We start from the raw sequence: 24,797 nt of genomic DNA on the forward strand, positions 1-24,797 counted from the left end.
ATTTGCATGCACAAACAAAACACGCTAGCAGGAGTAGGAACTCAGTTTTAGGGCATCACGGTGTGAAACTACTCCATAATTAACTAATTGATTATCTTATTGAGGCAAGAATTAAAACTTTTGAAGGGATTATGTCATTCGAAAGCGATAATATGCAGATTTCATGAAGCCAAGCGGAGCATTAGCTGTCTTTTTCCTCAAACGTTTCATGGATGAAGTTAAGCCCCGTGTACCGAGTATTAAACATTTCCACTTATGGCAATGTTTGATTCACCACTTATCCCTTGGAATAATTTCCAAACTTTCAAATTATTTTTAGCTTTGTTCATGTCAAATATAAACCAAGGTGTACAGTGGCAAGGCGTACAGTGGCAAGGCGTACAGTGAAGGTTTTGGTAAAATGCAGACTCCCTACTGGAAAATTTATTCTGTGCTTTGTAGCTCACAGTCAGTGTCGATGATCTTCAACCTTAACCGTGCAGTCTCGTTTCGTGTTTCTTGATATTTCCATCTTTGTTTTTTGTTTTTTAATTTTCAGTTCCATTTTTTGTTTGTTTGTTTGTTTTCATTTATCTTCCCTCTATATGTTTCTTGGTTTTCTTTAATTTAAGCTGTTTCGTTTTCTCGCGTGATGTGCTGCCGCCCTTCTAACATCATCTTGTTACACGCGGCCGGAACTCGTGCGTACTTGAACAAGCACGTATCAGCTACTTGAGCGACTAACCGGAATAAGGGTCAAATGACCGCTCCACAAACGTGAACTTAATACAAGCACTTCGAGTTGTATGTTCATAACAATTTAGCGCATAGGAAGCGAGCGAAAAATGTGGGAATCTTTCTTTATCAGAGTTTTTTTTGTGTTAAGTTCGATCAATTGTACACTTGTGCCCGTGCAGTGTCAAAGCCCCTTTGGAATTCAAAATGTACCCAAGTCAACAGGGCGGATGGAGCTTTGTTTGAGGAGATGTAGGCACAGCTTTCAGGCCGATGACGCAGAAATCCCAGGCGAAGAGGTAAATAAAATTCTTATATTTTCAACAATGGTTAGTTTAGTTTAATAACGAACTTATCGTTAAAAAAAGCCACAGGGAAGACTGTCTACACGAAAGAGTTTTAACTTGTAAATGATGCAATTGGACAATAAGGCATGTCTGCATTATAATTTCTAATTTTGCAGACCTTTTGAAACCTAATTTAATCGGAGAGTGTTTTCATTACTCCTCTAACGAAAAACCTTTTGTATGAACAAGGGTGGGGTTATACGGAAATCTTTCTGACCACTTTTGTCTCAATTTAAATAGCAGCTTCGCTTCTACTGAAACGAGAAAGGCGTAATATTTCAAATTTCGTCTTGCTACAAAAGAACAGTGTGCACGATCTGAACTCAAATTAAAACATAAGATCAGTTTCTAAAGAAAGAAGGAGGGCAGATTTCGGAAGTAGATTATGTCGTTCACGGGCACATATCAGAAGACAATTAGTTGATAAAGCGTAAGAATCTTAACCACTTGAAGGGCCCTTGCATTAAAGCTGGATTGCGAGCACTGTTTGGAAGCCGATGGTTTCAAGGGACAGAAATTACTTACGGGATGCATTTGCGAACAGTCGGCTCCAGTACAATCGTGAACGTCGATTCTCATTTCGAGCCAGTTCAACCTGGCTTCTAACAAGCCTGTTTGTATCAAAACATTTCTTACTATGGTTTGATTAACAAGCTATAGAAATTAAAATTGTTCTCGAACAGCCAGCTTTGAGTTGAGCGTTTTCGATTCAAAACTACAAAATGACTCGAAGGATGGTTATGTTATAATTTCCTACATGCATATATTCCCACAGGAAGGCTCGTTCTTTGTCTTATCAAGTGGTATACCCTCAGCAATTCCTGCAATAAACAAGGAGTTTTATTGTCCATTTTATTGCTATTTTGATGGTCCTTTTTCCGGGGGTGGGCTTAAAGTAGAGAATCTTTGAGAAATAGTTTAGATCGTGCTATGGTACGTTTTTGCCTGTTTTTCGCTTTTATTACTAAAAATTTGGGACTAGAATTGATGTTAATCTACGTTTTGTGATGTAGAGCGTTCATTCTTGTATTCCTGCAGTGGTTTATGGGTTCTATAGTGAAGTGTGTTGATGCCATTCTTAGACCCCTGAAGTGTGAAAAACATTGGATTGCAAATTATTATTTTTGACTTAATTTGGCCCTCGGTGGCTATTTTTGATAGAAATTAGGGAATACTATTGGGCTTTCCTTGTTCCAGCTTTGAGGTTAATGCTGACTTCCTTTGATAATTTTGTACCAAAGGTAAAGAAGCCCAAGTTAGGCTTCTTTACCTTTGTACTTTAGAAATGTCAGCATTATAGGCATTGCAGTGTGATAACATCGCGTATTTTTTGTTTTAGCAAAGTTTACATATCACGTTTACCTTGACCCTATTTTCGACTATATGACAAGTCTAAGTGTTTCCAAATTTGGTAACGATGAAGCGAATTTTTTGAAGATGTCTTCTTTACAAATCAGAACGAAAAGAGAAACATTTGCATTTTTCGACAGAAAAAGTGCATCTATCTTATTTAAAATCACCAAGTCTTTCCAGAAATGTTATGACTGTGATGCAAATGTTTCTCTTTTCGTTCTGATTGGTAATGAAAACATCTTCAATAAATCAATAGAAATAAGCATTTACTTGATAGGGAAACGCTGTTGTTAGTTATTAATAGTGTTTTTTTAGTAGGCTGTTTTACTGCTCCTCAGTATGGAGCAATACTTCTGCGACTAATATTTGTAAGCTTCAATTTGTTCAAAATTTCACAGCCAGGATTATCTTGGGACTCCGCAGATATGACCATATCTCTGCAGGTTTAACATCGCTTCGATGGCTAAATGTCAAACAAAGACTTATGGTCAATGATGCAGTTATGATGCACAAATGTCTCAAAGGGCGTTCGCCTAGTTATCTGTCAAATAAATTTTCAACTAGAGCTACTATTCATGATAGAGAGACGAGATATAGAGATAGTTTAAATATTCCATCTAGTAGAATCAATGCTGGCCAACGCGCCTTTTATTATCGTGGTGTAAAAGTATGGAATAATGTAAGTAAATATTTAAGGGAAATCACGAGTACTAAGGTCTTTAAGAGACGTTTAATTAATGAACTGATTTGTAACATGAACGATTTTTGATGATGATTGTTGTTTGCATATAGTAATTAAGTAATATATAATTAAGTAACATGAAAGTATATAGTTATTAAGTTATTTATTTAGTTTTACTATTTGTAATGTTGATGCTGAAAAGCCCTTTTCAGGGATGCATGCTCAATAAAGTGTATGTATGTATGTATGCATGTATGTATAACTGGAGTCTCGGGAAAGACGAAGAATAACACAGCTCTAGCTGTTAGTATACCGTGTGGGGTCTAATGAATATTTTATGGTATGGATAAATTACTTTGAGTGCACTTTTTTCCTTTTTGGCTGGCGTGTATGTCGCTTTCTCTTCCTAGTATAGGTGCAGCCATATATATTGCATTCACAAGGTAGCATCCGTAGTGATCTAAGCTTTTATCAATAAGAGAAACTTATGTCAGTACGTTGACACTGTATTTCATTTATGACTTGAGTGTAATATGTAAAACGGAATGTGAATATCGAAGGACAGCTCGATGACTGTAGTTCTCTTTTTTAGCGAAATTAGCTTTTGGCGTTTATTGCAGGTGCCAGTGGATCATTTCTGTTACGCAAAGTGTATTGGAAAAGAAGGTATGAATTTTGATCAGTAAATTATCAAGTGTTCGCTAATTCAAAAAGGCGTGATCTTGGTTTTGTGTTATGAAGTATTAAGTTAGCTAAGTATGATTTAGTCTTTCATTTGTACTTTAGAAAGTATGGTAACTAATTATAAGCGCAAAGTCGATGCTGAGGGGAATACGTGCTTATTTTGAAAGCAGATAGGAGTGACTGTAGGTGGAATGTGAAGTTTCGTGCCATCTCGGTGTGTAAAAATAACTCTAAAAAAGGCCGATCGAACCTCAATTCTTTTCGAGTTTCCAAGCGGAAAGAAACTGAGAAAGAAGTGGACTGACTTCGGTCGTCGCTCTGATAAGGAATTCACGTCCATTAAGAACTTCCATTCATATATGCTTCGAACATTTCAAGACAAAACAAATCGTGAAGAAACTTTCTAAGATTAAAAGTTGGCATATAGGACGGTTCCAACAATATTTAATCAGCACACAGTCCCTAGCAGTCCTAGTCAACGCGAGAAAAGATTGAATGAGCGGAAAAAACGAAATTCTAACAAAGACAGCCGTGCAAGAAGTATTTCCCCCCTAAATTTGTGGTGTGTCGACTGAGTGAAATTGGGATGCCAAGAAAAATCGTGACCAGATAAGTAGTACCAAAACACGGAAATCTGTTACGGAGACGGCGAAGCAATTTCAGCACTGATCTTTATTGAATGTCTATATTATCTCGTAAAATTAAATGAGTCAATTAAGAGGAACTAGCCTAACAAGACGAAATAATTAAGAAGCTTTAAGAGAAACCTAACCTTCACAATAACCACGCGAAAATCCTAAAGACTTTTGTACGAACAGTCTTCGTCGTAGCCATTTTTTCCAACCAGATAATGGTAACTATCACTATACCTGAAGACTGGAATTCCATTGAGGTCATGAGTCCATTTCTTAAGCGAAAGTGGATGGGGAAGTAATTTTCCTCCTGACAATATTATTTTGGAATTAATGAGCTCGTCGCGTTTCGTTTCGTTGATTCCTAGTTATTGATATATCTTAACTTAATTTTACTCCAATGTTGATAGGGAAACTGAATTCTGTTGTAGATAACGAGGATGTTTCATTCAGTGAGGAATTTACGTCATCTTTCAAGAGAATCAAACGCGGTAAGCTTGTCTATCAACAATCCATACAACTCAAGTATCATGAATTGGCCAAAGATGGCTACTCCCAAATTATTTCTCTCGTAATCACCATTGTTGTAGTTTTGGAAAAGAACAGTTCGATACAAGATGAAGCAACCACAATTAAAATCTTCAATATTATGATATCTTTTGGTTTTATGTGTGCAACATTTCAAATATAATCATGGATGTGAAAGTTAATGAATAGATTTCGAGAGCCGTGTTGATCTGTGACTACGTCCTCCACATATGGCCCATGAGATGAAATCCATTTTTTTGATTCCAGCAAAGTGCTCGATAAATAAAAGCCACATTTTTGTTAATATTTTCCTCCTTTCTCACTTAGAAATCCCAGGGAGCGAGAAAAATAACGGAGACGGTAAGATCTAAATATACTTTCTTTCTGATAACAAATTTGTTTTATTTTTCTATTAGAAAGTTGACAAGTATGTGAATAAAGTATCGTTACAGCCACTTCTTCATTAAGTAAGCTAAATTTTCAAAGGTCAGTTATGGTCAGAAAGTTCTGAAGGGTTTTCGTTTGTTCTAAATTCAACTTTTAGCACGTCTCTTTGTTGGGTACTGTTAAGTGGTATGGTAGGTTTTTTGGATATAAATAATAAATTGGTTAGGTATTTGTTATCATACTAACTTCCTATCGTGTTTTATTGTTGGTTTGGAGAAAGATGATCTAAAGGTGCATTGAGCAAAATAAATAACCCTTCAGCCATATTTCGGGGACATGTATGGGAATTTAAAGTTTATTTTAAAGTTTATTTTATTTCAAAGTTGGTATAATTTTATTACTTTCCTTGCGGAAATGGTTTAGAAGCGATATTTTTCATTTCTCACATGAGTTTAATTTTGGTTCACTGTCTGTTTGTGTGAGACTTGGTTTTACAGCGTTATATGGTTTCAGGCTTCCTAGAACACTAGTCATATACTTTGTACCCTCGTATTTTATTGAGGTACTCCTGATTATATTACCTAAATTTTGTTTTCAAACAAAGCCTGCTTAATGAACAGTCCAGGCACTTTCATGCATCCTAATACGAAGGTAACATTCCAAGAACCCAAGGACAGTGGAAGTTTTATGGCAAATGTAACGTGGGAACCTCTGCTAAGTATGTAATATAACGAAAGTATGGCAACAATCAATTAAAAATTATAGTAAGTTTTATTTCTCTTTCATTTTTTTTGGCACATTCCTAATTTAGAATGAAAATTTACTCTTGCGATCATATATACAAAAAAGTTATAGGAAAAATGAAAAACACATAACATAAATATTTAACAGTAATAAAACTAATAAACTCATGGTGCTCAGTATAAATGGGAGTCGAAATAGAAAATTGATAGTAGCAATAATGATAATGATAGTGAGAATGATAACAATAACGATTATCATAATGATAATAGTGGAATAGTTAAGTATATATTTTTTTCAGGTGACGCTTTTAATTGGACTGGATACAGATTGATTTACGCCGTTGGTATGGTATCTGAAGCTATCCTTAAATGCGTGGACTTTTATAAGGTGAGAACCGCCAAAACCCTGAAAACCTTAACTTAAAGAGGTTCTGATCTCCTCTCCTTCCTATCTTCTCAATGGATATTTTAAAAATTTGCTCAATCTCGATCGTTTTACGTTAACTTTAGCCCCTTAACAGTACTCCCAGCTCAACGTTTTTCCAAGGTGCCATTTGTCCACCAAAATTGTTTTGAATGGTCGCCAGTAATAAAAGCAACAGAATAAAAAACAAAACAAAAAAAACTAACAAACAAAAGACGAAACGATTTATTCAGCATCGTTTACCACACCATATAAACAATCAAGGAGTAAAAGGCTATGACAGTATTAATAACATTGATGCAAAAGTTGATCTCACTTTTCCCTGGGACCCTAAAGCTGCCTTTAGAAATGAAAGTTACATCTTTCTACGAACGGTGAAGACGGTTCGCCAGTTTTGCAACCTTTCCTGATTTGAGTTTCCAAAATTTTCTTTAACTCGCCACGGTTTCTAAAAAGGTCGTAGCTTGGAGCACTGGCTTATGAGGCCGTCATTACTGAGAAATGATCAATAATCTGCGTATATTATTTCCGGCGCTGAGCTACAAAGACGCCATTGTGGCTGCAAACTCCACTCGCCTAAATGTGAGAAGAGACGAACTCTGCAAGAAAGTTTGGGGCGGTATCTGTGTGCCTGGGTCACGGCTGTACCACCTTATTCCACCAAAGCGCGCCGATTGCCACGTTTATGAGTTGCGCAACAAAAACCATGTATCACTCTTTAAATGCCGGACCGAAAGATTTAAAAAATCTTTCTTTCCAACAATGGCGTCCAACGCCCAGTTCTTGTAGTCAAGCAAACCTAAGCGTTTTTTCATTGGTATGTAACTGCTGATTCTTGTAATTCCCAGTCCCTTTTTGACTCTTAATTTTAAAGTCAAATGTAAGATTTTCGTATTTTTTAAATATTTAAAGCATATTTGTAAATTCACATGTATTTCACCACTTGGGTGCCATTTTTGAATACTTTTAATAAACCTTCTATCTAATCTCATGATCTCGTTCTTTAAACTGGCCTAAACGCAACGAATAATTAAGTAATGCTAGAAGTCAACCTTGAAGACATAAAAATAGATTAACTGTATTAACAATTTTATTTCAGAACGAGACGAGTTATTTTATAAGCAGTGGTCTACCAAATGACACGCGCTTGCGACTCAGTGTAAGTCTATCCAAATCCATGATTTTTGTTGGGTTTGAGGGAGAGGGGAAGGGAGAATTATGACAGCATTATTGACTTACTTCGAAAAAGTGAAGGGACAAAAGTTGATTTTTAAAATTGTTGAGGTATCAAAGGTAGGCTTTCTTACCACATAATCTATTATACAGTTTTGTTTGAGGACTTGCATGAACACAAAAATGCATTCGTGGCGTACTCCCCGGCTGCTTGATATATGTTGAAATAAGCTGTGTCGAGTGCTATGCAAAAATTATACCATATTTCCCCAAATCGGACTAGGCCCCTCATATTAAACCCATGCATCAACGAAGTCTTGATTTAGGAAAAGCATCAACAAGAATGATATCGCACGAAAGAAAGTACATGCGGAAATTTGATGGGGGTTAGCTGATCAAAGAATCTCTTGAAAGTCTGAATATCCTAAACAATCAATCAATCAATCAATCAATCAATCAAAGTTTATTGTCTAACGTGAGGCATGGTTGCCCAATTGCCCGAGCCAGAGGCTCATGTATAAAACGGTAGACTATAAATTAACTATAATTAAAGGTATATTATTAGAAGTACTTAAAACTTTATAGGTAAAAATATATAAGTTTAGAGTACGAGTGATAATTGTAAAATTGTAGGTGATTAATATTGATAGTTAAAAGAGTCTAAACATTATGTTCGGTGAAAGATATTGCAGTAGATGAATATGAATAAGAATGACAATGTATGTGTACATTGTCATTCTTATTCATACTCTAAGGCATAAGGTGCTATTCTTTTTTTCATGCAGATCTATTACAATTAGTGCAGAAAACGTCCTTTATAAACGTTTAAATTGTAATATATGTCCTTTGAAGTAGCGTGAAATTTACAGTACATGCAGCGGTGACTAATCATTTACGTTGAGGATTGATGTAAAAAATAAAAGTCCTTCACAGATAACTTCACTTGTTCAATTACCTGACAAACTTGACGGAATTTATTTTTTTAGGTTTTTGTTTTATCTTCATTTTGTGTTTGTTTTGTTTTTTGGTAGGTTGTTTCCATACCATTTTCCTCCAGCCACAGTAATTTTACCGTGTCCATAGACTGTAAGTCTCTTTAAACGTTTCAGGTGCACCTTGAAAACTAATGTACATACTTTGTATAGTGTTTATTGTTTTTATTTATTTCTGCCGTAAGCCAAAGACTGAGGGCTGTGTAGTTTCTCTCTCTTAATTTTGTTGCAAAGTATGACTCCCAAATGTAATAGCTTACCTCGCCATAAATGGAGTCGATGTCGTCTTTACTTTGATTTCCTTACTACGATGTCAAGTAGCTTGTAAACAGTCCTCAAAGCTATCCCCCAACGTAACAAACACCATTGTGACTAGACATTCATGCGTTTTGATCAAATAATGGTACTATAGTGCTGTGATTAGGGCAGGTCGCAGTCCTCACGAAATGTACGTTTCGCCAACCAACTCGTTTGTGGCGAAATTTTTGTTTGATTCGCTAGATCCCTGAAGGTCAAAACGTTATCGGAACGAGTAACATTTAAGATGAGGTGATTGCTAGATCCGGAATAGGAAACTTAGTCTAACCATTTGTCAATCGTTGATAAAATCGTATATTTTTCTGAATCCCTCAGTTTAAATTTGTCACAATGTTAGATCGAAGGGTGTAACCACCAACCGTGCCCCTTGGAAAGACAGAGTGTTTCTCGTTTCTTACGATTTTTTTTGTCTATTTTTTTTTCTTGTACAGGCCATATTCCGTGTCATGAGAAGCCAACGATAAGTGGCATATCAACCCTGAATACAAGTAAAGAAAATTTGATTATCGTTCAAGTTCGCTGAACGTTCCTCAACGGACCTCTTTCAGAAATGGCAGGCCTCATTTGCTCTTCTAACAAAATGTAAATTAGCTTTCTTGGCCTAGCTAATTTGTCAGAGCAAACAAACGAAAAAGAGAAAAATAGAACTCTCACTCACAAGCGAGGCTAAGAAGGGTTATTTAAATGCACATAAAAAATGATAGTCATGCCCACTTTTTATGAAAGAGGTCTGCACCTTAAACTTCGTTTCCGTTTAACATTATTGACTTCTTTCAAAGTTAAATTTGTTCAGTATTTCTTTTCGGCACTCCAGGCCTTCACCTTCTTTTCTTTCCACTTTATCAGTCTTGCGGAGGTGTAATAAGTGATGGTCCTCTAGGATTCAAACATGTATTTTGTGATCCTTATTTTACTGGCACACAACTGTCTTCAAACGAAGCACATCATACAAGTGTTGTCGATGACAACGTATATTTAAGATGGCTGAACACAGTTTTCGCGCGCGCTTTTGCTGATGCAATTCAGAGCGCACAAATAATCAAACATGCCGTCAATAGAGCGGTCATTTTTTTTACTCAAGACGTATCCGCACTATCTGTGCTATTTTTCTCTATAGTTGCCGCAGTGCATTGAGGGCTTTAATCTTTTATTACAAAGACATGTAAGAAAAGTTAAAGGTGCAAAGAACCCAGCAATTCTCAGCTTTCTCGTCGTTACCGAAAGAACTAGTTAAATGTAGCGCATATGTAGTAAGTAAAAAAACTGCGACTGAATGGAAAATTGCTTCCTCGGAAATATGCCTATTTCTTGAGAACCACTCACTATAATTTCACGAAATTTGGCACGAAAATACATTAGGAAACAAGTAACTGGCGTCTTGAAAAAAATTAATTTTTAACAAAGGAAATTCTAGATAATCGAGTGTACCTTAAAACAAGGGAAAATTAAAGATCTCTCTGTTAAATTGTTGGAAAAATGGTGTTAACTTGTGAGTATCGTTACAAGCTCCTTGTATGCAAATTATGAAGAAAATCCAATGACTAGATTTTCTGCAAATGAAACAAAACCGAATTTAAAGGCCTGTTTACATTTATTCATGTCGTCATGGCAACGGCACATACGTCAGCTTAACTATCAGAACAACAAAGTGTGTGTTGTTAACTTGCTTGCGGACAGTTTTGGCGACCGAGAGATCAAGGGTGTTGGAGAAAATGGTGCAAAAAACACAGGTATCAAAAACTGTGTTCAGCCACCTTAAGAAAGCAATGAAACTTTCCCCGCTTTTCTTGAAAATTCCGTCTTATGAAATGGTAATTTTACATTTTCCAGAAAAAAAGATATTCTTGTAGGTTTAAAATTTGAAGGCAATACAAAAAGCCAGCGCTTATCGGCAAAGAAAATTGATGCCAACCGTTATTCTTTATTTCCTTTCGTGTTCTATATAGCTGTCGTCAAAAGTCCATCGACGGGAAAATCAAGAGTTTTTCTTTTTCTCCGCTGAATAATTGTTACAATATGTGTACCATGACCCTTGCACTGATCGGCAATAAAAAGGGAACTTAACAGGTTTGTTTTTTCTTTCCTGTTCTCTATAGCCATCGTCACAAGTCCATCCGCAGGTGAGTTTTCAAGTTTTACTTTCCTTCGCTGGATAAATTAATACAATGTGAATAGCATAACCCCAATACTGAACGGCGAAGCAGATGTGTTTCAGCATAATTTTTTATTCCTTTTCTGTTCTTTATAGGCATTGTGGCAAGTCCAACGAAAGGTGGGTTTAACGTTTCCCTTTTCTCCCCTGGTTTTCCGTTTATACAATATGAGTACCATAACCCCTACACTGATCGGAAAAGAAAATGTACTAAGACAACGCGTCGAAGCTATTCAAAAATGTACCAGAATCTATTAGAAACTGTAAAAATTACAGAACCTTTTTAAGACTTTCCAGGAAATTTTGTGTAATAGAGTACAAAGCGATTAGTTAGTTTTACTGTCATTTTTAATCTGTCAATCTTACTTCTACTTTTAATTGCATATTTCGTAATTTGTGAATAACTTAATTTGATTTATTTTAATTGTAATTGATGTATTTTTGACAGGGGAGAGCCACCTAGTGGATCTGTTAATAAATTATTATTATTATTATCATATTATTATTACCTTAGCATGTTACCTCTTTTTTTCTTCCATCCCTGCCATATAGAGCTTACGTTTACCTTAAAGTTCCTTTTGTGCGGCTGAATGAGTTGAAATATGTATTCTCGGATAAACGATCTCAGGACAATTGAGAAGAGCAAACTTTCGCCATATGTTTTCTTCAAGCAACTTGTAGTGTTTACCCGCAGGCGATCCAAGAAACCTCTGCTCATCACAAATGGACCGATTATTAGCTAATTCATCAGTTTGTAATTAAGGGTACCCTTATGGCTACATCTCATTGGTAAACTGATGTTTTTTAACCCTCTGGATAGATTGATAGTCCTACTTTCGTGGAACATGAGGGCAACAGAAGAAGAATAGCCCTTAGACTGAATAGGAAAAAAAATAGCTTTTAACATAGTGTCGTCTCTTACTTTCTCTCCTGTTTTTATGTAGCTCCCTCCACGAGTCCAACGTCAGGTAGGTTTAAAAAGTGGGTGATATCCATATTTAGCTTCTCAAATATAGCAGCCTGATTGTAGGGTAACCATATTTTTAACAACCCTCGAACAAGTACTACCGGACTACTTTCAATGATAGCACTGATCTTATATAGTTTCAAGGTTTAGTATTTTTCTGTCCAAAAATTTACATACATCCTGCACCATTTCTAACGGTTTATTGTGAGGAAGAATGTAATGAATTTTAAGAATTGCAAGGCTTTTAAGAATATTATCAGTTTTATTCCTCTTGATCGTCCTCTTGTTCTTTTTTTTAGACAGTAGCAGGCTTAATATTGTCCTTGCTAGTACTCTCCCCACGGTAGCTGTGTGTGTTGTGGCTGCTTTGCTGATTTTCTTCTACTGCCATCGACTACAAAAGAAAGGCGTCCCTAAGACATACGGGCTCCTTTACAGGTTGGTGTTCTCCCCAAGAAAAATCTCTCTTACTATTTGCTAAAACAGTGGATAGCGTTGGAGGCGCGCTCTGATTGGCTAGTCAAACTCCGAATATCCTTTGCTATTTACCTCCGAGTAACTCGGGAAAAAATGGCGTCCCGGTTTGTATCCGTGACAGGCGAAGAAATCACTCAAATTAACGACGAAGCAGTCCCTAAAAACACAAAGAAAGTGACTAAATGTGTTTGGCCGTGTTTAAAGGTAATGGTTTAAGTTTTTGAACCGGAGTTTATCTATAAAATCCAATGAGAAGGGTTTTGTTTATAAATGCAAATTAATCTTGCGTAACCTCACTTGTCCACTTGAAAATCAAAGTTGAATGATAAATTTTACAGAATGGGTTCAAATACAGAAATAGTTTACAACACCATTTGAAGAAATGTCCTCACCACTTATTTATAGTCACCTCCACTAACTTTGAATAGAGCAAAGATTTAGAACGCCAATTACAGCTTCACAATGCGAGAAAGTTGACAAAAGTTGGGTTTCAGACGGCAGCCGCCGGAAATGGGTGTGGGTTTTGAAAGTCTTTGAGGAGTGGAGAAGCACTATTTTTAATAATTGTAACCTGCACAATGCAATATTTTTTATATTGCAGCCTGCACGTTGCAATATTTTTGATATTGCAGCAGGCTTATTTAGCGCGTTTAATTATATTACCCCTGATAATTTCCCTGCTAACAAAAAGGACAACCTCCGTTTTCCTCATACAGTTGTTTTGTCATCTTAAAGACTACAATCATTATTTAATGCAGAGAGAGAACAATAGAATTTCATGGGGATGAGTAATTATTTACCTCGCTCGCCGCTTCGCGGCTCGGTAAATATCCCCCGCTAACCGCCTCCAGTTCGGTGAATAGTTGTTAAGAATGGCTGCCTGTCAGGATCGAGAATCGTCCGTCAGCGACCATTTTGCTGAATTGCTCATATTTTGCCCAACGATACCCTTTGGTAAACTGTTTTCAAAAGTCAAGTTTAAACGTTCCGACGAGTGTTAATTTTTCAGAAATTTGCGAAAATTTGAAAACGCGGTTTAAGTGCAGTTTTCCGCTTGGCAAATTGTCCAAAATTCCCTGCAAAACCCAAGCTCCGTTGAAGGCTTAAAACGAATTCAGTTAACACCAAACTTTCATGTGTCTTATGTTAATTTTTTCCGTACACAGCTATCTTGTGATTTTTTTTGTCCCTTGAGCAACACCCTCAAATAGTGCTGTAGATGGGGCGAAAAATAGGTAAATTTTAACGCGATAAAAGTATACCTGGTAGATAATTTTTCAAATTTTTAACTAGATATTTGTAATAAAATGTCATTATCAAATACCTGAGTAAAATTTGAGGCTTTGAATCGGAACGCTTCCTTTTGAAAATACCACAAATGTTTGTGTCCTGAGCGAGCAAAGATGTATGTTGTGTAAAAAAACGTTAATCCAATTATTCCCTGCCAGGTAGAGAAAGGTTTTGAACTCAACTCCAGTTTTTGAAATTTTTAGCGGTTATGCCACAAGATATTAGGTATAAGGGAAATCATACATTCAGAGTTGCGTGAGAGCAGAGAGAAAATAAAATCAGTGTCGAAAATGTACATACGGTTGTTACATCGATGACCATTATGCAAATTACTACCTCAGCTGTGGGAAAACTATGATATCTCTTGCTCAGTTTGTTGAATGACTCTTAAATTATTCAATGGTTGTTTTTCATATATATAGAGATAATATGTATATCTTGATCAATAATTCCTGAGAATGCAGGGGGAGAACAGCATTCTGTACAAGCATTTCATTGTACCAGTGCGAATTATTTCTATTTATCATAACCGACGTCCGATCCCAACAGACACGCACCACATGAGACCCTAAATGGGCTGTCAGTAATATACCAATGACTGTAATAGACAAAAACTTCACTCAAGGTCTGATAACCACACGATAACACTTTTACACTTCAATCTCAGACTTATTACAAATGGCAAAGGATAGTGCGTCAGTATACCCAGTATACTGTGGGAAAGGAAGATTCTCGTGTTTCTCTGAAAGAAGGCTGGGCTCTCAGAGTAATAAAGAAGGCTTACAGATTCAACGAAAAACAAAAGTCGTACCTTCTGTCTAAATTTCGAACAGGGCAGACGACAGGCCACAAGCTTGACGCTGAGGTAGTTGCTCGAGATATGCGGCGTGCCCGGGGCACCGATGGTGCACGACTTTTCCAGTCATCGGAATTCCTCACAACTACCCAGATAACCTCTTTCTTCTCAAGACAGAGTGCGTTAGTACGCCAATGAGATGGTGATGACGCTGATACCCGAGCAGCTCAGGAGGAGAGTAATTTTAGCGAGGCAAAGGAGACTTTCACGTCAATACAACTTGACCATCCCCTGATCTACGATCAGTACGATCTTTGTGAAATGGCGCTAAAGGACTCTTTGAGAATCTTGAGGCTACCCATGTTGCAGCACACGTGTGAAGATCTTGGCCTCAATATACCATCAAAGTCCATTCGTAAAAAGGCCCCGTACTTGGCTCTTCTGAAAGAGATTTTCAGCAAATGTACTTGCCAAAAGTCATCATGATCCTGACTTTCTCTTTTGTTTAGCAGAATAGGAAAGTGAGGAAGAAACGAATGAACGGCGTATCGTTCCTAATCGTCAGTTAGCGGTTATCTTATTTTTTTAAAAATCCACGTAGGCCGGATCAGAAGTTGTTGCATTTTGTTTTGTTTTTCTTTTAATCATGCCAGTATTGACCCTCACTTTTCTTTTCTGGTCTTCTCGTCAGTAATGAAGTTTACTCATCTGGTGGCCGAAATATGCAAACTGACGGATGCGGGAGTATTCAACCTACATTTCTATCCGCTCATGTTTTAATGCGCGATTTCTTTCTCTAATTTAACGCCGTCGTCCTTTCAGTTGCGGTTTTAACGCGCGTATGTTCAAGCACCCCCAAAACGTTTCCAATTACGTTACGTTGCGTGACATTAATAATTACCAGGAGAATAAGACCTGTTCTCTTGTATTAAATTACTTTGAAGGTCATAAAGCGCTTTTCTTTGTATTTATACTTACAGAAAATGAGTTCTCATTGTAAAAGATAAAAAGTGTTTAGATTATTAGTGTGGAATCAAGTCTTAAGTAGCTTCTTTCGAATGTATCTTTTGCATTACTTGAATGTGAGAAGGTGGTAATGTAATGTGTCAGTTCACTTGCAGATTTTTCAGCCCAAAAATGTTTTGGAGAACCTTATCAAACATCTTGCAAAATTTTTGACCTGTCTCTTTACATTTTACAAGCTATAAGTCACTACAACGGAGACCGAATTTAATTTGGATATTTAACAACTCAATTTGGTTCAATTACCTAGTTATTTGGTTACACACTTTGCATCATTTTGCTCGCTCATGTCACGAATACTTCTGACATTTTCGAAATGAAGCAATGCGATTCAGAGGATCAAAAATTGCGCAGTGAATGGAAATAGCAATGTTTGACGAATAGATTGTTAAAAATCCAAAGTGTCAGGTAACAGCTACATTTTTTTCGCGCGAAATATCACCCGTTTTTCAACGTCATTTTGCGTGGTCTGTAAGGATGTTCTTTCAAGGGCTTAGGTAATCCCAAAATCGATGTGCCCGAAAAAAACTTACTCACCAGAATTGAATAAGAATAGCTTTCCTTACAACGTGTGAAGTTTGGTGTTGATTGATTTCATTTTAAGCCTTGAGCGGAGCTTGGTTTTCGCAGTTGATTTTTGACTGTGCGACAGGCGGAGCCTGAACTCAGGTAACCTGAAACCGCGTTTTCAGAATTTCGTAAATTTATGAAAAGTTAAGAATCGCTGGAACATGATTTTTGAAAAGGGTTTGCTGAAAGCTTTCTCTGGGCGAAATATGAGCAATTCACCAAAATTGTTAAAAGAGTCATTGAACAAAATGAGCAAGAGATATAATAGTTTCCCTACAGCTGAGGTAATAATTTGCATAATGATAATCGATGTAACAACCGTATGTACATTTCCGATAATGATTTTATTTTCTCTCTGTTCTCACGCAACTCTGAATGTATGATTTCCCTTTTACCTAATATCTTGTGGCGCAACAGCTAAAAATTTCCAAAACTAAGGTTGATTTCAAAACCTTTTTCTACCTGGCAGGGAATAATTGGATTAGCGTTTGTTTACACAACATACATCTTTGCTCGCTCAGGACACAAACATTTGTGGTAATTTCAAAAGGAAGCGTTCCGATTCAAAGCCTCAAATTTACTCAGGTATTGAATAATGACATTTTATTACGAATATATAGTTAAAAATTTAAAAAATTATGTACCAGGTATACTTTTATCGCGTTAAATTTTACCTATTTTTCGCCCCATGTACAGCACTATTTGAGGGTGTTGCTTAAGGGACAAAAAAAAAAATCACAAGATAGCTGTGTACGGAAAAAATTAACATGACACAAACGAATGGGAAGAATTTTTCTTAAAACTTGTGAAGTTTGGTGTTAACTTAATTAATTTTAAGCCTTCAACGGAGCTTGGGTTTTGCAGTGAATTTTGGACAATTTGCCAAGCGGAAAACCGCACTTAAACCGCGTTTTCAAATTTTCGCAAATTTCTGAAAAGTTAACACTCGTCGGAACTTTTAAACTTGATTTTTGAAAACAGTTTACGAAAGGGTATCGTTGGGCAAAATATGAGAAATTCACCAAGTCGCTAACGGACGGTTCTCGATTCTTACAGGCAGCCATTCTTAATTAATAAGCGCCAAAATGTGCACAGAATGCTTATACGAAAGCAGTAATGGCAACGTACTTGGAAAAACTTTGAGAGGATTTCCGCCGTTTGACTTCGGACAACCCTGAACAAAGACGTTAAGGAAGACAGTGTTCTATATAGTTAACAAATGAATAAAGGCTAATAGTTTCGAAAGAAACTGTTTGGGGCTGCGTCGGTGGGAGTAACGAAATAATTTGGATATATCAACAAAGTTGAAATGGTAAATTGGCCACCGTAAGGATTACAAAAGCTGACGTTTCGAGCGTTAGCCCTTCGTCGGAGCGAATAGAGGAATTGTGGGTTGTGTGTGCTTTTAAAGGCAGAAAATGGAACTACGTTATTGGTGGGAACAAGGGAACGAGAAAAACAAGAATAAATTAGTGGAATGAAAAGCGTTCGTTGATCCCTGTGGGATTTAGACTACCGGTTTGAAAGATGAGCTTTTGTTCAAGATGAGCTTTTGCTCATCTTTCAAACCGGTAGTCTGAATCGCACAGGGATCAACGAACACTTCTCATGCCACTAATTTATTCTTGTTTTTCTCGTTGCCATGTTCCCACCAATAACGTAGCTCCATTTTCTGCCTTTAAAAGCACATAGAACCCACAATTCCTCTATTCGCTCCGACGAAGGGCTAACGCTCGAAACGTCAGCTTTTGTAATCGTTACGGTGGCCAATTTACCATTTCAACTTTGTTGATATATCCAAATTATATAGTTAACAGTGGCGTTGTGAATTGCTACGCTCAACGCTTTCTATGAAGTAAAATTTTGCAAGGTTTTGTTGGATAGACATTATGTTCGACATGAAATTACAGTAATCTACTCTACGTCCACATGTGACGCGTCCACATTGATGAAATTGAAATACTAAATCGTGTAGCTTTGAAAAAGCAGGTTTCCATGTTCAAGTCGTTTAAAGATGAGAAAGTACAGCCTCGCTCCTAGATAAAACGTTGCATTTTAAAGGACCGCCCTCCATCACAATAAGTTCGACGCTGCTGCGTGTACAAACCTGACAGAAGTAAACTTATTCATCAAATAAAAACTCAGCAATTTTTATTTTTCAGTTCATAACTCTTGGTTCGAATTAAAATGAGGAATATACAGATAAACCCTATCGGGTGAAAAAAAAAAAAAGAAAAATACACAATAGTCCAGACGTTTCTTCACAATTACTCCCATTTTCTACATTAATTCCTCAGATTTCCTCGGTGCGCCGCGCATAATCAATATGGCAGCAAGTAGGCAATGTTTAGGAGTTTTTACCAAGATTGAATCCTAACAAAGCCGTAAACATTCTTTCTCCCGCGTGTTTTACTTTGAATTGGTACCTATTCGTTGGCTGGGAATTCTTTGTGCCAGTTCAGCCTCTGAAAAAAAAGGCGGAGAAACTGTAAGGAAAACGATTTCAGAAGAAATCTGAAGTGAGCGCTCTTTCCAATGTTTTGTGAATACTTTTTCCTTACAAACCAGAAGCCTTTAAATACTCTTCATCCAGTTATTTTGTCTCTCTTACTACCCGTCTATCTGTTTGTCTGTAACACATATTTGCGTACTTCATTTTCAGACCTACAATTTGAATAAGACGCGTTTGTCATATATAGCTCCCAAGACTCAGAGTGGGTGGGTAAAGCTCTTATCCCAACTCTTGAGGAAAAGCATGGGCTAAGATGTTGTGTGCAGTACAGTGATGTCTCTCTTGGAGTTCCTTTCCGTCAAAATATGGTTGATAGCATTTACAAGTGTAAGAAGACAGTACAGTATAAAACCGTATACAAGAACATGTGGATTTAGAACACCCAGGCTAAAATTCGGTAAAGAAGGATTATATATATATATATATATATATATATATATATATATATATATATATATAACTAACTGCAGACAGTACTGTTTCGGCCTTCTGGGCCTCATCAGTGCAGTGCTAATGCTAGGATGGGGGAGAACCGAGACGGTCACCCCAAACGACCCAACCTTTGTGGTATCGTCTAAGCCATGCCAGAGTGCTCAAACTAGAGTAAACCAGCGTAAACCATATATATATATAAGAACACATTCAGGCTGAAAATTGAAAATTGTTCTTATATATAAAAACTCTTCCCTTTTCAGTTTAATAGAACAAACAGCGTCTGTAGCTTTACTGTGGTATTGCACTAAGATCTCTGTGTAAATCCTAGAAATTTCACTCGCTGTGTATAGCAAATGTACAACAACTGTATTTGGAATTAAAAGTCTTATAATTACAAAAATAATTTATGTATTTCATCATAGTTAGTAGATCCCTTACATTTTCAGTTTTAGAAGTAGAAAATTAAGAACACTTTAGAACACTTTCAGGCTGATTTCACCTAAAATGCCCGATATATAAGAACCCAATCAGCCTGAACCCCGAATATGGGCGTTCTTGTATGCGGACTTTTACTGTAGCCGTTGTGTCCACTAACTTTATCAACACTAATTTATTGTGGCTTAGAACTGAGCTACGCCCTTCACCGAGTTATGGAAAAAAAGATGATAGCTTAGTTGTTGTCAAACTTGATGAAGTCGATAGAAAGAAACTCCCCAGAGAACTACAAAAAAGGAGTTATATAGACTATCCAAAGTCCACTGAGACTTGGGAGAGAAAACTAGTTACATGCTTGAAGGCAACCAACTCTCGACCAGAATGAAATGTAGTTGGGAAGCTTTTACATCCAAAGGAATCCCTAATTATATGCTTTGTAAAACCACGTAGCTACTCGTTATGCATCTTCATGCATAGGACAATCTCTATTCGTCATTGGTTCGAGGGAAATTTTTTGCCGTTTTCCAATCTGTCTCTGTAAAACGTTTTTCCGTCTAGAATATAACTTTGTATCAAGCTTATGAAGCTTGTGAAGTCTGTACCGTACTGTATTTGTTAAGAACATTAGCCAGAGGGCTCATTTTTGAATTGACTATTGATCAGTTCACTAATTTCAGAATGATCTTAGATGCGTAAATAGTCAGCACAATCGCGCCAGCGCTATGCACTCGCTAGGGAAAAAGAAAGGAAGGAAACGAAAATTCGGGTATGTACTAGATTACTCGCTCTATTGGTTATTACTTTGAATTACCATCATTTGCAGTTTTATTGGAATAAAATTTGGATAATTTTTCATGGCGTTCAGCCTACTAGGGAGGAAGAAGTGTGTTTTAGAAAACGTAGAGTACGAAAGGCATGGTTCATGAAGAGGAAACACCCTTACAAGCCTTCGCTGTAAACTGCAGTCCAATATTTCACTCAGTTTTATTTTTGTCGTCTTTAATAAAATCTTCTCAATCGTAGTATGTTCATAAAAAGCATATTCCTTGAGACTGGGGAGTTAAGCCGAGTGTTCAAATTTAATGATTATTTAAAATTACCTTCAACTTGTTAAAATATCCCTATTAAACTTCGGTGTTTCTTTTTCCTTAAATTAAATATGAATTTCTTTTTCACAGTTTGCGTATACATCTCAGGCAGTTTTTTCCAAACGTAATGGTGTAACACTTACACCTCTGGCCCACCGTATTACAAATTTGAGTTCTCACTCTATTGTTGGAGAACTGACTCATAATTGTTGTTAAGAATTGGCAATTTGGTTGGCATGTGGGATCCGAGTGTGGCAAGTGCTCAACGCTATCCTGGGCATCCTTGATCCCACTAGGGAACTTGTAAGAAATGTAATCTTCATTTTCGTCCCATGTGTAACGTCCTGGCTCAGCAGCTTTATCTCGCCGCAGCTGTGGCTTACTGTGAGAGGTTGAAGTCGTCAGCAGTAATAGAAGGATTACTTTGAAAGCAACAAACTGTGAATAACATAAAAACATAACAACATTTAATAGAGAATACAAATTTTTTTGAGAAAATTAGGTTTTAGCGATCCATAGATTTATTTGCGTGTTTTTTATGGTGGTTGTTACATATTTTTGGGTTTTAGCTTAAATTGCTAGTAAGTAACGAAAGTTTTCGAAGTTCGTTAAAAGCAGTGGCATTCATTCTGTGGTCCCTATTCCTAACAGCAACCCTAGATTGAGTCTTCGTTGCCTTAACGCTTGAGACAGATCTATCGTCATTATCGCCTTATTTAAAACTGATGCAGAGACAAAAGCTTTTCTTTTGGTTGGTTGACGCCTAAGTCGGTTAGAGGTAATTACATTCTCCTTCGGGCCGCCGTCCACGTCTCAAAATCGATTCTGCCTAAGTTCCCTTTTCGTTCTTACAACGGAATAAATCAATCGAAACATAGACCTTTTGCTTTAATCATCTGAGTGATTGAACTCACTTATTAAAAAAAAAAAAAAACTTACTAAATGATAGAGATCGAAAAATAATCTAACAATTAGCAATTGTTCAACAAAGTACTCTTTAACTTTCGGAAATTAACCGATAAATACCTTGCCAGTGGTGTTAAACATTTCCGCTTCTTGTCGATGACGATATGCTTGAAAATATCGTCAGACTCTTTGATCACCTTCTTAGCTTTGTCGATTATATGATCTTTAGGGAACTAGAGAAGCTCAATTTATATATTTTAGGAAATAAAACCATGGGGGGACGAACTGTTTGTGGAAAATTTAATTTAGATCATTTAAACATCACCAGCTCATATATGGGCAAACAGAAGTGCACAGTTACGAAGAAATATGCGGATATAAACAGGTGAAAAGGATATGTAGTTCTAAAGTTTTGAATTGAATTCCTCTTCTTGATCTTGTGGGTGTAAAACCATAATGTTAACAGCATTTTAAGATCTTAACATGCGGAAAGAGGAAAGAGAAAAAACTTCAGCACTTTGTTTCTTCAAACCGTTGGATTTGCGGCATTCATATTTGGCTTATTTTATGGCAGTCGAGTCCAAATCCGTCAAGATTCTCCAGACAATCTCACCATTCTTTCTTTTTGGAAAATTCCATGGGCAAAGCTTTAGAGTAGACGAATAATCAAGTTTGTACATTGTCCCCGACATTGAGTGTTTGAGTACCATTTTGACAGGGGATGATGCTATTGTCATGAAAAACCAATCAAAAGTTAATTTTTCAAAGACAGTGGGGTCTCTAAGTGTCATGAGAGCATTAAATGTTACTTACTTTATGAGTTCATTTGTTTGGGCGATTCAAATTAGAATGAGCGAAGTGGCAAAATATTGTCTCGTTTTATCAATGAACTTGTCTTCAAACTATGAGTTCGAAGTGAAATCCAGAGTCATGAAATTATGAAAAATTATTGTAAATCTTTTAGTGAGGATTCTAAATCATGTTCTTTGAAAACCGGAAATAACCCGACATTCAACTCGCACTTCGATCTTTACAAGGCATCTGAATCTGCTCTCATGTCAATGTGGTGCTTTTGTAAGCCTTGTGAGGGTGGAATGTGCTTATAGCGTTTCTCGAACGCCTACGCGTTTGATTATTTACGTTTCAATCGGTTAATTCCCGAGAACTTAACATTCCTATGTGTGGGTGGCCGTGTATTCTACATGTTTTAACGGAATTTATCATTTGGAATGAAATATTAATAACCATAACCGCCTAGTTGTTATATAGTCCTAACGGTTTTTCAAATATTCTGTAACTGACGATGATTTTCGTAACATTGAAACATGTCTTCGACGTTAAAAATGTCATACTCTTCTTGAAGGTAACCATAAAATTGTTATGAAAATGAAGCGACAGAAAGTAGTACGAAAAATTTGCTCTTAAATTTTTTGCAATCGAATCTTATGGCTATGGTAGTATACAAGACTTGAAATAAGCCACAAACATGTTCCTCTGTTTGGTGTGATTACCTTTGATTAGGTCAGTTTTTGCAACAATTCTCAATCCCCATTTAAACGGTAAAACTGATGAAGGTTGATCACAAAACATTTTCCTTTCACATTTGTCAGCATTACCCCATATTCTGTTACATACGGATTGAATAGGAGAAATAAAAGCGTAAAAGTCAGGATTGACTTACATTTCTACCAGTATCATCCATAATGGACAGTTCGACTTCTTCATCCTAGATTGCCACTCGATAGTTGACTCAGCATTTATAACTTGCTTGGACATCGTAAGCGATTATTAATCTTTAATTGACTGGTAGACATTTTGTTTCCGAAGTTCCTATAAAAGAGGTAATTCGTTTTTACAACTCCATTATGATAACGATGCCGGCCTTCAATGAAAAAAAGTCGAAAGTAAAGAATGTGTCTCATACTTCGTAATGGTTCTAGGAGGAAAAATATGGAGAAATGAACTATTGGTAAATTGAGAAAAGATGTCTTTCCTTTCTTATTGTGACCATATTGTATGATAATAGGTATATTTAAGAACTTAGATCCGAAGTGTATTGTTGGTATTTCCCTATTTAGTTCCCATCATAAAATACAACGCTGACGGTGGATTTTGTACCAAAAGGTGCTGCATGAATATCCTTTTCGAGATGTTTTGTCTTCGTTCAGTCTTTTCGATTTTTTTCATGTCGCTCCAAAACCTTTCAGATTCATCACCTTGCGATAAATGCCAGTAAAAACGACAACAGAAGTTTTCACCTTTTTTTTTACCATAACGCTTCTTTTCACTGGACGAAGATAGAAATATACAAGCCAACCTAGATCAGCCTGAGCCAATGGATTATGTTTGATTTTCCTATAACCTGTTCTTTACACCCTAAGCCTAAGACCTTGGTAGAATTTAGGTGTTCCCACGCCCTTAAATTTAATAACCAGCTATTAGCAGATGGCTGGTATGTAGCGACGTAATTAAAACATCGCATTGCGTCTTTCATCCGGTGTAGGTCTTTATTAACTTACATAACACATCCTGTCATCCAAAATATTTCCTTTCCTATTTGTAACTGTCATGTTTTCCGATTTTAGTCGATAAACATAATACTTTAAACAGCTGTGGACCGAATAAACCGGAGTGAAAGGGAAACGTATGCTCCACTGAGTTTGAAACAAATGCTTGAAATTAATGCTAGCTTGTACCTGCAAATATATATGTTCAAGGCTGTCGCTTAAACTCTTAACGTTTTGTGGGCGCGAATTAAAGTAGTCAGCTCTTATTAACTGAATCTCTAAGAGGGCAGGTGGATATAAGAGAAAAATTCAGAGAAATAATACGTTCATCGAGACAAATCGCATAAAATATTTTGAAAAAGAAAGAAAAACCAACCAAACAAACAAAAAATTCTATTTTTTCATATTTTCTAAATCGTTCTGCGTATATGCAACTGGAACTGCAACTGGAATGAACATTTCAGCCCTACGTAAAAGACAAACATGACAGATATCCTAAACAGGCGCATGAAACTCTATGTTCAAAGTCGGTATTCAGAGAGGCAAAACAGAAAAAAAGAAGAGATGCTTATTTCAAGAGCCCTAATTTCTCTTTAATTTTCTAATGAAGTCCTTTACCTAACACTTATTGGCTCCTCTGAGCTTCCTTGCCTCGTTAGTGT

The 24,797-nt window shown here is 36.6% G+C and overlaps 1 protein-coding gene across 1 annotated transcript; it reads left to right on the top strand.

Annotated features, from left to right (window-relative positions):
• Positions 1-390: 390 nt before the first annotated feature.
• On the top strand, positions 391-19,183 carry LOC148733277 (uncharacterized). The gene is made up of 14 exons (XM_088756939.1): positions 391-1,013; positions 3,717-3,762; positions 4,844-4,903; positions 5,268-5,300; positions 5,932-6,045; positions 6,370-6,458; positions 7,594-7,653; positions 8,699-8,753; positions 9,409-9,465; positions 11,074-11,097; positions 11,226-11,249; positions 12,074-12,097; positions 12,396-12,534; positions 18,915-19,183. The coding sequence occupies exons 1-14, from the start codon at positions 825-827 to the stop codon at positions 18,925-18,927; spliced, it is 927 nt and encodes a 308-aa protein (XP_088613065.1). The 5' UTR covers positions 391-824; the 3' UTR covers positions 18,928-19,183.
• The last annotated feature ends 5,614 nt before the right edge of the window (positions 19,184-24,797 follow it).

The sequence above is a fragment of the Stylophora pistillata genome, chromosome 4 (assembly GCF_964205215.1).
Source record: "Stylophora pistillata chromosome 4, jaStyPist1.2, whole genome shotgun sequence".
In the NCBI taxonomy this organism is placed as follows: Eukaryota; Metazoa; Cnidaria; class Anthozoa; order Scleractinia; family Pocilloporidae; genus Stylophora; species Stylophora pistillata.

What these genes read in the sequence shown, in the direction of transcription:
- LOC148733277 (XM_088756939.1), top strand. Translation starts at nt 825, where the DNA reads ATGTGGGAATCTTTCTTTATCAGAGTTTTTTTTGTGTTAAGTTCGATC. An exon ending in CAGAAATCCCAGGCGAAGAG is followed by an intron (nt 1,014 to 3,716) that starts GTAAATAAAATT and finishes CGTTTATTGCAG; the next exon opens with GTGCCAGTGGATCATTTCTG. An exon ending in CGTCACAAGTCCATCCGCAG is followed by an intron (nt 11,098 to 11,225) that starts GTGAGTTTTCAA and finishes TGTTCTTTATAG; the next exon opens with GCATTGTGGCAAGTCCAACG.